At 42.9% G+C, this 15,111-nt stretch overlaps 1 protein-coding gene across 1 annotated transcript in view; it reads left to right on the top strand.

Moving 5' to 3' along the window:
- The window catches only part of NCK2 (NCK adaptor protein 2), a 151,812-nt gene extending 137,552 nt beyond the window's left edge, over window positions 1–14,260 (top strand). The window contains exon 5 of the mRNA XM_039460811.2: window positions 7,351–14,260. Coding sequence (XP_039316745.1) covers window positions 7,351–7,545 — 195 coding nt within the window. The 3' untranslated portion in view covers window positions 7,546–14,260. The remainder of the gene's footprint in view (window positions 1–7,350) is intronic.
- Window positions 14,261–15,111: the final 851 nt, after the last annotated feature.

The following is a 15,111-nucleotide window of genomic DNA, read 5'->3' as shown; positions in this document are numbered from 1 at the left end:
ACCTGATTATGCATTTCTAAGAACATATCCAGTCATTAAGCTCCACATGGCTGTGTGTGTGTATGTATGTATATGTAAAACAGCCATTCTGGTAGGTGTGAGGTGGTAGCTCGTTGTGGTTTTGATTTGCATCACCCCATAACCTTTTAATCTCAGCTTTACATTTTGCTTGTCTTCTTTCAGCGGGTATATGTCTCCCCTTTCAAGTTGTATTTCTGTGTGGAGTATCTCATTTATTTATCTGGGGATGTTTTTCGTGGCACTATTGCTAGGCATTTCTTTAACATGACCTTTATAGCATGGCAAGAGCAGCATAGAGTAACAAAACAGTTTCGGATCCCTGTGGAGTTTATAACACAGAAAGCAATTTACTATAAATAAGTTCGTTGTGTAATAACTGATGGTGGAGTCATTTGTACACTGGTCTGCTTACCCATCTTCCTTTACTGCATTTCATTTTAGCATATTAAAAATTCCAACTACAGTATAGTCATTGGAAGTATAACAGAGTCAAGCATAGATGCTGCCACAGATGAACTGGAGAAAACCCAAAATGTATAATTTTCTTCAGCCTCCATCCATGGCAGTAATTCCAAAGTGTGGTTCCCAGACTAGCAGCGTCAGCATCACCAGCAAACTTGGTATAGTGCAGATTGTCCCAGCCTGCTGCCTTTGAATCTCTGGGTAGGACTCTACAATCTTGGTTTGAAGAAGCCCTCTGAGTCCTTTTTTTCCTTCCAAATCCTGAGAACCTATGAACCCCTGAATACTTGTGATGCTCCAATTTGAGAACCACCGCCTTGTGGAGTATATGCACTTGATTCAAGCCTTTTTGCCTACTGTTGTGTTATATGGCAAAATTCTGACTTAAATGATCACTCAGTCACATCAGGTGTGACACTGTGGAAAGACAAAGAATAACAAGGACAATATTCTAAAGGTCTATACGGTAAGGTATTACATGTGACTTTAGGAAATACCTTTGGGGGTAGGGAGGGCTAAACACACTCATGCATACTAACAAGAAAGTGGACAGGGAACGGTCCATTTGCCTGGATTAGGTAGATGGGACTTGGAGGGCTGCTTTGTAGTTGATGATTGATATTTCATCATTTATGTAAATAAGATTACTTCCAAAATTAATTAGATGAATATTTGTCATGTCGGCGTGGATTGGCTTCAGGCCTGCGGAGTAAATATTTTATAGGGTGAACATTGATAGGAGAATAGGAAATGCTGGTGAGACTCATCACACTTGGGGCAAGGAAGAGATAATCTGATGTAAAAACAAAGAGCATAGGGTCAGGTGACAGCTAGCAGCTTAAGTGTAGACAGGAGTTGATTTTGATTAAAAGACTACCTTAGACGGCTAGGGCAGGTGACTGAATAGAATGGTAAAACTGAAAGGCAGTTTTTCTGAGATAAAAACCAAGAATCTATAAATCAGTGGATTACGATTTGCCTCTAACCCATTTGTTCTAAATTTTGGGAGGTAAATGAACCCCTTCTGCGGACAGAAGAGTACCTTCTGTAAAAAAGTAAAAGGAGAAAAACATCTCTACCAAAAGAAAAGAATGATACAACATGTGATAAGAAACCAACAGGGTAACATCTCTCTGTGGGTGGAAGGAGTGTTATGTGCAGATTGTTCATGCTTGGGGACTTCAGCATGGCTGGAAATCGGTCCAGGGTCTGTGTGGGAGGCCTGGTGAATCACACAGTTTCTACTCTCATCTTTTCATAAAGTCCAAAGTGAAAGATAAGGAGAAATTTTAAGGTTTAAAGGACCAAAAGTAGCTGGAGCAAGGCCCCTCTCTCTTGTTTTCTCATGGCCATTGTGTTTAAAAGAAAATCGCATTAATATGTGAGCTTTCAGGGATGGAGGAGGAAATGAAGGATATTAAAGTCTGTCCTCGGCATTTATTTTTTTCCTCCTATGAGAAAGCAATGATTAAATCTTGAGAGAGGAAGAGGCATGTCTGATCAGGACATCTGTTTTATAAAACTGCAAAGGTGCTTTTCAGCAAGTATTTGGTGGCAGTGGATCAAACTGGTGAAGCCGTAGAGATGGGATCACAGCGTGTGCTCTCTACTGTTCTTTTCTAGTACCGTTTATCACAAGCACAAATTGCAAAGAGATGAGGTGTTAAGAATGACCTAAAGGAACGAATAATGTAAGAAGTCAAAATTAGAAATTTGTAAGTCTACATGTTTGTGGAACCCTAGATACTCTGAGCCCAGTGTGGGGATGTGGAGTTAAATAGGGTTCTTGCACTTAATTATATTCAAACATGGAACCTAAAACCTAAACAAAAGCAACAGTGATCATTGAGGCCCTGAAAGAGGTTGGTTTTTCACCAACCTGTTAATTGTCCTTAGATTCCACTTGGAAAATGACTTTCTGAAAAGAAGGGTCGAATGAATGAGTTGTACTAATTGTTCATTCTCCAGAACCATTGATTCAAAAACTATGCGAATAGAAAAATCATTCCTTATAAGGAATAGTCATAGAAGGACATAACAGGAAGAAGTGTCTAATGTTAGAAAATTAGAAAATTTGCCTAGTAATCAGCACAGAGAAATTGCTATATACCAAGTAAGTACAATGTTTGGATGTGGAAAGTGTAGGAAATGGGGACAGTGGGAGATAGCACAAAGGTGGCAATTGCAGAGGAGAAAGAAATCAAAGGGCAGATGTTTCAAAACCCAAGGACTGAGTCTAGTTTAGTCCGGCCATAGAAAATTTAAATGAGTGTCATGTCCATCTATGATGGCTTAAAAAGATGTCCGTAAATTCCTTGGTACTCTGCTCCAGAAGGTGGAGACTGACCCTCTTCCCTTGAGCATGGGCTGCACTGAGCAACTCACTTCTAATGACCAAGATGTGGCAGAAGCGATGAAGAGCAGCTTCTGAGACAGGCGCTGTGGCTGCCTCTTTGCGCTATCTTGGGTCACTTGATCTAGAGTGAGCCAGCTACCATGTTGTGAGTACATTCAAGTAGCCCTACAGAGCCCCCCAGGGGTTCATGTGAGCAGACTGCCTCGGAAGTAGAGCTTGCATCCCCAGGCGAGCCTTCAGATGACTGCAGCCTCAGCCAGCATCTTGACTGCGTATTTCAAAAATGTGTTAAGATTCTTTGACAAGCTTAAATGTAGAGTACTCTACCATACTATCAGTACTTTAGTACATGTTGAGGAGTGAGTGTGGCATGGTCCTTTTTAATCTGATTTCTTGAAGTCTGTTCTAGAAAGCCAACCATGGAAGGACTACAACAGATGAGAACAGGAGTGATGGAGTTGCTTTCATGGGAATCATTCCCTGGCCCCCTCTGGAGGCAGAGTTGTTTTGGATCAGGAGTAACTCTGTCTCCATCAGATGCAGGGACTGGCTCACTTTGAAAGGAAGAGCCCATATAGCACTGTCCCCAGCAGTGTCCCAGCTTTCCCATCAGAGGAAATTCCCTGTGAGGGATGTCTGGAACAGAGCCAGAGTCCTCAGGACGAAGTTGGAAAGGCATCCACAGACCGGAGCTCCCTCCATTATGGGCTGCTTTGCCCATAAATTGCATTCCCATCTTTTTCTGGTGACTAAAATTTGTTGGTGGCTCCAACACTGCTGATGTTTGTTCCAAATTTTCTTCCAGTTCTCAAACTGCATCAGCGTCTCCTGAAGGGCTTATTAAAACAGAGGGTGCTGGAGGTTAAAACACAGATGGCTGGGCTCTACCCCAGGATTTCTGCTGCAGCAGGCTGGGACAGAGCCTAAGAATTTGCTTTTTTTTTTTTTTTTTTTTAAATCTAATTTTTTTGAGATAGGGTCTCACTCTGTCATCCAGGCCGGAGTGCAGTGGCCCTATGGTAGCTCACTATAGCCTTGACCTCCTGGGCTCAAGTGATCCTCCCACCCCAGCCTCCCAAATAGCTGGGACCACAGGTCTGCACTACCACATCTGGCTAATTATTTAAAATTTTGAGTAGAGATAGGATCTCACTATGTTGCCCAAACTGGTGTCAAAGTCCTGGCCTCAAACAATCCTGCCACCATGGCGTCCCAAAGTGCAGGGACAACAGATGTGAGCCACCATGGCTAGCACCTGAGAATTTGCTTTCTAACCAGTTCCCAGAGGATGCTGATGCTGCCAGTCTTGAAAGCATACTTGGAGAACATCTGACCTATTTCATCTTCACACTTCACTTAGAGGTGTTCAGTGGTAACATGTAACGGTGTATGTTAGCATATAGGTTGTTCTTTTCTAGATTTCCTACAGGAAATCTCAGTTTAAATTAAAGAACACTCCCAAACTTTTAGCACTCCTGCTTGGCATAAATTGGTTCTACATCCTTAACTGTAAGGTTTCTGCTCAAGAGCCCATGGAATTAAAAATTACCTTTTCTGCTGCGAAAATTTATTGCCGCAACTCAGGGATGCATACAGGCACACACACACCATGATGTTAAATTAAGGAGCTTGAATTAAAAGCAAATTTCCTTATGCAGAAAGTCATCTGTTGATCATTTGGCTTAATTAAAATTGGGTGTATCATATATTTACCACGATTCACTCCCATACTGCCTCCACTAAAACTGATGCCACTTTATTTCTAAGTTGATTAAAGTATTATAAAACTAACACAGTGCCTGGCTTATGGTAAACTCTACAGGTGAGATTGCCCTTGATCTTTTCCTAAAGGCACAACTTCTAGTACAGAATATACATATTTACAGAATAATCATCTACAGGCTAAGGCCTAATCTGAGATTAACCTTCTGGTTTCTTCCTGGAGTTTAATCCAGGAGCATGCCCTGGGCCTCCTCTAAGATGTAGAGCCCCGGGTTTCACATGGCAATGAGACGGGGCTTTTTCCCTCAAAGGTTTGTTCTTATTTGATCTGTTTGGGGCAGAAGCATGCACAAGTACAAACTATACTTACTTAAAATTGTTCCTTTCATTCTTTCCTGTTAATAGCTGTGGCTGGTGGGTGAGCCGGGCTGCCTTGCACAATTTGAGTTTTCTCAGATACTCATTCCCCTGTGTTGTCATTGGTGTAAATGGAGTGATTCCTTATTTTGCAAGGGTTGCCCACTTATCAAACATTTATTTGGGCTTTTGTGAACCCTGTGATAGACAGTGGCCTAGGCCTTTGTTCACTGTCTGGAGGTCCTACTAGGAGGTCTTAAAGCAGGGCCCCAAGCTACTGGACCCCCAGAGCAGGAAGTTCCTGGGCTTTGAGAAAAGCAGAAAGCTGGTGTGGGAATTCCATACAGAATTTCGGATATTAGGCTGTGGTCCTGCCACTGGTCAGGCATGAACTGATGCTACCTAGCAAGCCAGGGGTGCAGCACTTACTGTGTGGACTAGACTCCCTTCTCCACTCCACCAGTCACACTGCCCCTTGGGTGCCGCAGAAGCAGGACCTTCTTCCCTTTCTTCACCAAGGTGCTAGTTTCTCAAGCACTCTCTACCAGCCCTGCCTCTGCATTATCCAGAGTGCTCTCCTGCCCCCCTCCCCGTGCATACCTGTGTGTGCACGGACATTCATATACTCACACACGTGCACTCACGTTGCACATTCTCTCTCTCAATACTCACATACACACACACATACTTAGAGCTCATACCTGTGTGTGTACACACATACACTCACACGCTAACATTCTCTCTTAATACTCACATACTTCCTCTCACATATGCACACGTTCACACACTTAGGGCTCCGGTAGCTCATGTTCCTCTCCCCTGCAACTCTGGGGTTTTCTTCATAGAACTTACTGCCCTGTGCAGCCATCTGTCCACCTCTATTTATCCATCTCTATTTATACGCACTGGATTGTCACAGAGCATATATCCTGGATGCGCGCACACACATATCCAGGGCACAGCCTGCCTGGCATGTGTTAGTAACTAATTGATATTTGTTTAATTCATTGATCAAAACTTGATATTTTTGAAAAAGAACATTTGTCATTCATTATCTTCTTTCCTGCATGCTGTTCGGGAAATGAGATAAAAGCTAATTTTTTTATTACGAGATGGAGTTTCACTCTTGTTGCCCAGGCCAGAGCGCAGTGGTGCAATCTCAGCTGACTGCAACCTCCGCCTCCTGAGTTCAAGCAGTTCTCCTGCCTCAGCATCCCAAGTAGCTGGGATTACAGGTGCGCATCACCACACCCAGTAATTCTGTACTTTTGGTAAAGACGGAATTTCACCATGTTGGCTGGGCTGGTCTCAAACTCCTGACCACAGGTGATATGCCTGCCTTGGCATCCCAAAGTGCTAGAATTGCAGGTGTGAGCCACTGCACCCAGCCAATAAAAGATCCATTTTAATTAAAATAATGACATGTTTCTAAAATATTCTGAAATATAACTAAGGCACTGACATATCACAGAATTTAAATATTTTTCAATAAAATCTGTAATCAAACCATAGTTCAGCTTCCTCTCGTAGATTGTGAACTGTGTTTAAAATGCAACCAGAATTTTCCACTGCTCTTTATATTTTTAAATGCTTAGAATTAGAAAATTTTTGATGCCTTAATTTCTAAGTGTTAGACATCAGAAGAAGTAATATTTCTAGCTACTGCCTACATACAAACCACCGTTAATAAATTCCCAGTTTATCAAAAAACAGTTTTGTAAATAAAAATGACAAATTTCTTGAGCAGTCAGGTCAGCACTGTATATTCCATAATGCGGTGCTGTATATTCCATAATGAGTTCGCACTTTTCAAATAACTCAAACGCATTTAGCACTGAAACTGGGCTAAGCAGAGTGTAATTTTTCTTCTGTTAGGAACTTCAGAATCATGGACTGCCTCCCGGTCTTTCTGGACATCAGATGCCATTCTAGATATAAAACAGAGACCCGGCCGGGCATGGTGATTCATGCCTGCAATCTCAGCACTTTGGGAGGCCAAGGCAGGCAGATTGACTGGGGTCGGGAGTTCCAGACCAGCCTGGTCAACAGGGGGAGACCCTGTCTCTACTAAAAATACAAAATGTATCGGGGCGTGGTGGCGGGTGCGTATAGACCCAGCTATTCGGGAGGCTGAGGCAGGAGAATCGCTGGAACCCCGGGGATGGTGGTTGGTTGCAGTGAGCCCATATCGCACCACTCCACTCCAGCCTAGGCAAAAGAGTGAAACTCCATCTCAAATGTGAAAAAAAAAAACAAAGCGTGGTTTGGATTCAGACGCGCGGGAGAGGTGGATGGAGGTGCCCGGAGGGTTCAGAGTCAGTGGAGCCAGCCTCAGGCCACCCAGCGGCGGCGCCCACGTCCTGGGCCTCCGGGTGCTGGACAGGCGCTCCCAGCGGTGGCCCCGCTGTAACTGTGTTCTGTTTCCTCCGCAGCCCAGCGACTTCTCCGTGTCCCTTAAAGCGTCAGGGAAGAACAAACACTTCAAGGTGCAGCTCGTGGACAATGTCTACTGCATTGGGCAGCGGCGCTTCCACACCATGGACGAGCTGGTGGAACACTACAAAAAGGCGCCCATCTTCACCAGCGAGCACGGGGAGAAGCTCTACCTCGTCAGGGCCCTGCAGTGACGGCGCCCCGGCCCCACGCTCGCCTCTTGGTGGCGCTACCGCCCGGCCCTGCCGCGGAGGCTCCTCCCGTGGGGACGGCCCTGACGGCTTCCCAGCGAGTCTCTCTTTACGTTCAGGTCGCTTGGTGGGTTTGTCTCCCGTTCGCCTTCCAGGCCTCACCCGCACTCAAGCCCACCCGGCCGGCCAGCTTTAGAGGAGGGGAGGCGCAGGGCGAGTTCACGTTATTCCTTTTCCATTGGGAACGGCACTCGTTCCCGCTCACGGAACCCCTCATGACAAAGACACGGGGCACCTGTGAGCGCGTGAGCGAGCCTCAGGCCACCCAGCGGCGGCACCCGCGTCCTGGGCCCTCCACGTGCTGGGCAGAGCAGGTGCAATGGCCCCAGTCCTAGCAGCCCTCGCCCGTGTCCTGTGCCCTTACATGGCTCCCGGACTCTGCAGGGAGCCAACATGTTTGCTGATAGCAATACTGGAACCACCGGGTGCGATGGCAGTGAGGAGACTGCCCAGTGCCTTTGGGGCTGTGCTTGCAATAAAGAAAGAGTTTCCTGGAAAGGCAGTCTGCAAAAGAGGGAACCGGTGACTCAGAAAGACAGATGTTTTGGTAATTGACCCCAAATGTGCCATCCACATAGTGCTTTTTCCTCTTGCCCTTTGGCTTGTTTGAATCTCACAATTATGTATTTAATTCTCAAAGAAATATGTATCTGTAGCTGTTTGTTGACACTAATACAGATGATTAAGGAAAACAGCTGATCTTTGGGGAAGGGAGCTACCAACACTTTATACACACACGCACACAGACACGCACACACACATGCACACACACACACACTATATATATATATATATATTATTTACAGGGAAATTTTCAGGGTTTACAGAAGAGTATGTGATTGGTAGTAAGAGACACAGAATGTTTATGAAGAAATTGCATTTTCTTTTTCCTTTACATTTGAACTTCTTTATAGTTTAAATATACCGTCTTGAGATGGCACATTCCTACAATTGAAGAAGGGGTCTTGAGATCCCCTAAACTTGCATACCCAGTTTTTTGGATATTGTAATAAAAAAAAAGTATTATGACGAGGCTCTATGTGTATTTATCTTTGGGAAAACTCTGATTCAATCATGGGAGAGTAATTACTGCAGCATTTCCTGAATGCTCATTGCAGAGCGGGAGTCATTTTTAGTGAAGAGCTTCACATTTATTACTTGTGTGTTTTCATTTTCTACTGCCACATTTTTGTATATTGAAATAATGAGTTTTAATTAGTGAAACTCCAGGAGAAGTCAGAATCTCAGACTTGCTCTGAACTTTGCTCTTTGGAAAGTATGTGTTTAGAAATATGTTGTTGAACTGTTGGCAGCCAGCACTCTCGAACTGTGTCCCCCACAGCTGACTCATCTTTGTCTTCTCGATCAGGAGCATTTATTGATGTGCCAGGCCTTGGGGGTGCAGAGTCACATGACTTGGCATTCGTGCCCTCCTAGGCCAATCACGTATCAAGCGCTCCCTCTGTACCAGGCACTGTGTCCCCATTTGTTCCTCATCATACCCCCATGAGGTGGGGACTGCTATCCCCATTTTATAGATGAGGAAAGTGAGGCCCACAAGCAATGCACCCAGCACATGGCTGCTGCATGGTGGAGCCAGGATCCACAGCCAAGGATCATGCTCCAGTACCGGACCCTTCCAACCCCAACCTAGGAAGGTGTTAGGGAGAAGCAAGGTGTTGGACACTTACTCTACTGTGCATGTTCCCTGTGATGTCATTGTATTTTTCTGTTGCCTTAGATTATAATAAATTAGAATTCTGGTGTCTTGTACCTGAGGTTGATGGCGCCCAGCCATTGTGAATAGACATTCAGCTGAGTGAGGGAGATCATTACATGAGACAGAATACATCCAAGGAAAAAACCAGTTCTTCCAGACTCTTTCAGGTCTCACTGAGAATGACATTTTGACCTGATGCTGGAATCCCACCAAATACTGAGGGCCTAGACTCGAGCAAAGTACTCAGCATCTCTGAATATTTGCTCCCGAGTCAAATGGGGTTGTGCAAGGGTTAGCTGGGGTTGCCCTGGTGAGGGTGCTTGTGCGAATGCTACCTAACAGTGATGGATGCCCATGGGGGGTGGCCTGTGTGTGTCAAGGGATCTGCTCAACATTTTTCTCACTTGGAACTAACTCATAGGTGTCCTGTTAGGGGCTTTCTCAGGGCCCCCGCTGAAGAGCTGGCTGCCTCAGACCCTCAGTGTGATCCTTAGCCATCTTAGGGCCAATGCACCCTGCTTCTTAAAGCTTAGACTCCTCAAGTGTTGAAGAGGGGTTGCTTCAACAAGCTGCTGAGCTGTCTTTCATTAGAAGCCCAAACCAAAAGCTGCACTCAGCCATACTCAGCACTCACCTTCCTACCTGCTCTGCAGTGGCTGGCAAATTCACATCCCTAAAAATGATCCTCTTTGGGGTAGGAAACATTTTGTTTTCTCCTTAGGGGTTAGGAATGGGGTGGGATGGTAGGAAAAAGAAGTTCACTAAACCAACCAGTATTCCACAAATGTTGGGATGTTCCCCAAAGGCTTCAAGTAGACAAGAGTGGAACCCAAAGTGCAGGTCTAAACCACCTCATTGGAACCTCCTGCTGGAACATTCTCAGGCCAAGTCTGACACTGGCTATTGAGCACTGGGCAAGAGTTCAGTAAACCAACCAGTGTCCAGAAAACCTGTGTCCCCCTCTGCCCCTAGCAGATGGCATTCCCATTGCTGAGGAAGAGGAAGCTGGCTGTTGCTGAGTGCAGCTCACATGGACCTCCAGTCATTAGGAAATGTGCTCCTTCATGCCCTGTCCCTCAGACTCTGATTGGCAGGGGAACAGGGCAGTCATCTATGTTTTGTTTTTTAACTTTTATCTTCAGGGGCAAATGTGTGAGTTTGTTAGGCAGGTAAACTTGGGTCATAGGGGCTTGTACAAACTATTTCGTTACCCAGGTGCTAAGCCTAGTACCTGTTATTTTTTCTGATCCCCTTCCTCGTCTTACCCTCCACCCTCCAATAGGCCCCAGTGTGCATGGTTCCCCTCTATGTCCATGTATTCTAATCATTTAGCTCCCACTTAGAAGTGAGAACATGCTGTATATGGTTTTCTGTTTCTGAGTTACTTTGCTAAGGATAATAATCTCCAACTCCATCTATGCCCCTGCAAAGGACATGATCTTGTTCTTTCTTATGGCTGCATAGTATTCCATGATGTGTATGTACCACATTTTCTAGTCTACAGTTGATGGGCACTTAGGTTGATTCCATGTCTTTGCTATTGCAAATAATGCTGCAGTGAACATATGTGTGCCTGCCTGTATCTTTATGATAGAACAATTTATATTCCTTTGGATATTTATCTGCTAATAGGATTGCTGGGTCAAATGGTAGTTCTGTTTTTAGGTCTTCGAGGAATCACCATACTGCTTTTACAGTGGTTGAACTAATTTACATTGCTACCAACAGTGTAAAAGTGTTCCTCTTTCTCTGTGACCTCGCCAGCATCTGTTCTTTTTTGACTTTTTAATAGTAGCCATTCTGACTGATGTGGGATGGTATCTCATTGTGGTTTTGGTTTGCATTTCTCTAATGATCGGTGATGTTAATTTTTCATGTTTGTTGCCCACATGTATGTCTACCTTTGAAAAGTGTCTGTTCATATCTTTTGCCTGCTTTTTAATGAGGTGGGTTTTTTTCTTGTCAATTTGTTTAAGTTCCTTATAAATACTGGATATTAGACCTCTGTCAGATGCATAATTTGCAAAAATGTTCTCCCATTCTGTAGGTTGTCTCTTTACTCTGTGGATAGCTTCTTTTGCTGTGCAGAAGCTCTTTAGTTTACATAGATCCCGTTTGTCAACTTTTGCTTTTGTTGCAGTTGCTTTTGGTGTTTTTGTCATGAAATCCTTGCCGATTCCTATGTCCAGAGTAGTATTGCCTAGGTTGTCTTCCAGGGTCTTTATAATTTTGGGTTTTATATGTAAGTCGTTAATCTTTCTTCAATTGATTTTTGTATATGGTATAAAGAAGGGGTCCAGTTTCAATCTTCATCAGCTATCCAGTATCCCAGCACCATTTATTGAATAAGGAGTCCTTTCCCCATTGCTTGTCATTTGTCAGCTTTGTCAAAACTCAGATGGTTGCATGTGTAGTGGCCTTATTCCTGGGCTCTCTATTCTGTTCCATTGGTTTATATGTCTGTTTTTGTACCAGTACCATGCTGTTTTGGTTACTGTAGCCCTATAGTATACTTTGAAGTCAGGTAGCATGATACCTCCAGCTTGGTTCTTTTTGCTTAGTGTTGCCTAGGCTATTTCAGCTCTTTTTAGGTTCCATATGAATTTAAAATTTTTTTTTCTAGTTCTGTAAAGAATGTCTGTGGTAGTTTCATAGGAATAACATTGAATCTATAAATTGCTTTGGGCAGTATGGCCATTTTAACAATATTGATTGATTCTTCCTATCCATGAGCATGAAATTTTTTTTCCATGTGTTTGTATCATTTCTTTGAGCAGTGTTTCGCAGTTCTTCTTGTAGAGATCTTTCATCTCCCTGTTTAGCTGTATTCCTGGGTATTTTATTCTTTATGTGGCAATTGTGAATGGGATTCTGTTCCTGATTTGGCTCTTGGCTTGACTGTTGTCAATGTGTAAGAATGTTTCTGACTTTTGTATGTTGATTTTGCAGAACTTGTTTATCAGCTGAAGGAGCTTTTGGGTTGAGACTATGGGTTTTTCTAGATACAGGATCATGTCATCTGCAAATAGGGATAGTTTGGCTTCCTCTTTTCCTGTTTGGATGCTCTTTATTGTTTTCTCTTGTCTGACTGCTCTGGGAAGGACTTTCAATATTATGTTACATAGGAGAGAGGGCATCCTTGTCTCTGTTTCCAAGGGCAAGGCTTCCAGCTTTTGCCTATTCAATATGATATTGGCTGTCAGTTTATCATAGATGACTTATTTTGAGGTATGTTCTCCCAATACCTCATTTATTGAGAATTTTTAACATGAAGGTATGTTAAATTTTATTGAAAGACTTTTTTCTTGCATCTATTGAGATAATTGTGTTTTGTCTTTAGTTCAGTTTATGTGATGAATCACATTTATTGATTTGCATATGTTGAACAAACCTTGCATCCCAGGGATAAAGCCTACTTGATCATGGTGGATAAGTTTTTTGATGTACTGCTGGATTTGGTTTGCCTGTATTTTGTTGAGGGTTTTTGCATCAATATTTATCAAGGACTGGCCTGAAGTTTGCTCTTTTCGTTGTCTCTGCCAGGTTTTGGTATCAGGGTGATGCTGGCCTTATAGAGTAAGTTAGGGAGGCATCCCTCCTACTTAGATTCTTTAGAATGGTTTCAGTAGGGATGGGTACCAGCTCTTCGGTGTATGTCTGGTAGAATTCAGCTGTGAATCCATCTGGTCCAGGGCTTTTTTTGTTAGTTAGGCTATTTATTACTGATTCAATTTCAGAGCTCATTATTGGTCTGTTCAGGGATCCAGTTTCTTTCTGTTTCAGTTTTGGGAGGGTGTATTTGTCTAGGAATTTTTCCACTTCTTTCTAGTTTATGTGCATAGAGGTTTTTATAATATTCTCTGATGGTTATTTGTATTTCTGCAGGGTCAGTGGTAATACCCCCTTTGTCATTTCTAATTGTGTCTGGATCTTCTCTCTTTTCTTTTTTATTAGTCTAATTAGCAGTCTATCTGCTTTACTAATTTAAAAAAAAAAAAAAACTCCTGGATTTGTTAATCTTTTGAATGTTTTTTGTGTCTTTATCTCCTTCAGTTCAGCTCTGATCTTGGTTATTTCTTGTCTTCTGCTAGCTTTGGGGTTGGTTCACTCTTGATTTGCTAGTTCTTTTAGTTGTGATATCAGGTTTTTAAATTAAGATCTTTCTAACTTGAGATGGACATTTAGTGCTATAAATTTTCCTCATAACACTGTCTTAGCTATGTCCCAGAGATTCTGGTGTATCTCACTGGTTTCAGAGAACTTTGTGATTTCTGCCTTAATTGTATTATCTACCCCAAAGTCATTCAGGAGCAGGTTGTTCAATTTCTTTGTAATTTTATGGTTTTCAGCAATTTTCTTAGTCTTGATCTCTAATATTGTGCTGTGGTCTTTAAGAAAATGGTGGTTTTGATTTCAGTTATTTTGCATTTGCTGAGGAATGTTTTGTGTTCAATTATGGCATTGATTTTAAAATATGTCTTATGTGTGGATGAGAAGAATGTATGTTCTGTTGTTTTGAGGTGAGAATTCTGTAGATATCTATCAGGTCCATTTGGTTCAATGTTGAGTTCATATCTTTGCTAATTTTCTTCCTTGATCTGCCTAATACTATTAGTAGGGTGTTGAAGTCTCCCACTATTATTGCATGGGAGTTTAAGTCTCTTTGAAGGTCTCTTAAAAACTCACTTTATGAATCTGTGTGTCCTGTGTTAGGTCCATATATATTTAAGATAGTTACATCTTCTTCTTGAATTGAACCCTTTACAATTATGTAATGCCATTCTTTGTCTTTTTAAATCTTTGTTAGTGTAAAGTCTGTTTTGTCTGAAATTCGGATTCCAACCCCTGATTTTTTCTGTTTTCCATTTTCTTGGTAGATTTTTCTCCATCTCTTTATTTTAAGCCTATTGGCGTCACTGCATTTGAGATGGGTCTCTTGAAGACAACATACCAATGAGTCGGTCTTGGATTTTTCTTCTCCTTTTTTTAATCCACCTTGCCTCTCTGTGCCTTTTAACTGGGGCATTTAGCCCATTTACATTCAAGGTTTGTACTGATATGTGTGGATTTGATCCTGTCATCACGATGTTAGCTGGTTATTATTAAGACTTGTTTATGTGGTTGCTTTGTAGTGTCACTGTTCTGTGTACTTCAGTGTATTTTTATATTGACTGATCACAGTCTTTCCTTTTCATATTTAATGCTCCTTTCAAGATCTCTTGTAAGGTGGGCCCAGCATTTGCTTATCTAAAAAAGGATCTTATTTCTCCTCTTATGAAGCTTAATTTGGCTGGATGTTAAATTCCTGGTTGAAGATTATTTTTCTTTAAGAGCATTGACTGTAGGCTCCCAATGTCTTCTGGCTTGTAGTGTTTCTGTTGAGAGGTCTGCTGCTAGCCTGATGGGGTTCCCTTTGCAGGCGACTTGCCTCTCTACCCGCCTTGAGCATTCTTTCTTGCATGTCAACCTTGGAAAATCTGATGATTATGTATTGTGGGATTGATCTTCTTTTGCCGTATCTTACTGGGGTTCTCTGCATTTCCTGAATTTGAAGGTTGGCCTCTCTAGCTAGTTGGGGTAGTTTCACTTCTGTGGCAATGCTGGATGCATGCAGACATGCTCACTGGCAGGGCAGGGAAGGCAAAACCTGCTGGAACACACACTCTGACAAAGCAATGTCGGGGTGGCTGTGGGCCTCAGGGAAGCTTCTGTGGGGGGAGGAAGCCAGCAGGTTACTGCATAGCCATAGGGGCCATTTCACTGGAGCTCTCCATTGGTCAGGCGTGGTC

This window comes from Saimiri boliviensis, chromosome 1 (assembly GCF_048565385.1).
Source record: "Saimiri boliviensis isolate mSaiBol1 chromosome 1, mSaiBol1.pri, whole genome shotgun sequence".
In the NCBI taxonomy this organism is placed as follows: domain Eukaryota; kingdom Metazoa; phylum Chordata; class Mammalia; order Primates; family Cebidae; genus Saimiri; species Saimiri boliviensis.
The sequence above is the reverse complement of the archived record's forward strand: the minus strand, read 5'-3'. Positions and strand labels throughout refer to the sequence as shown.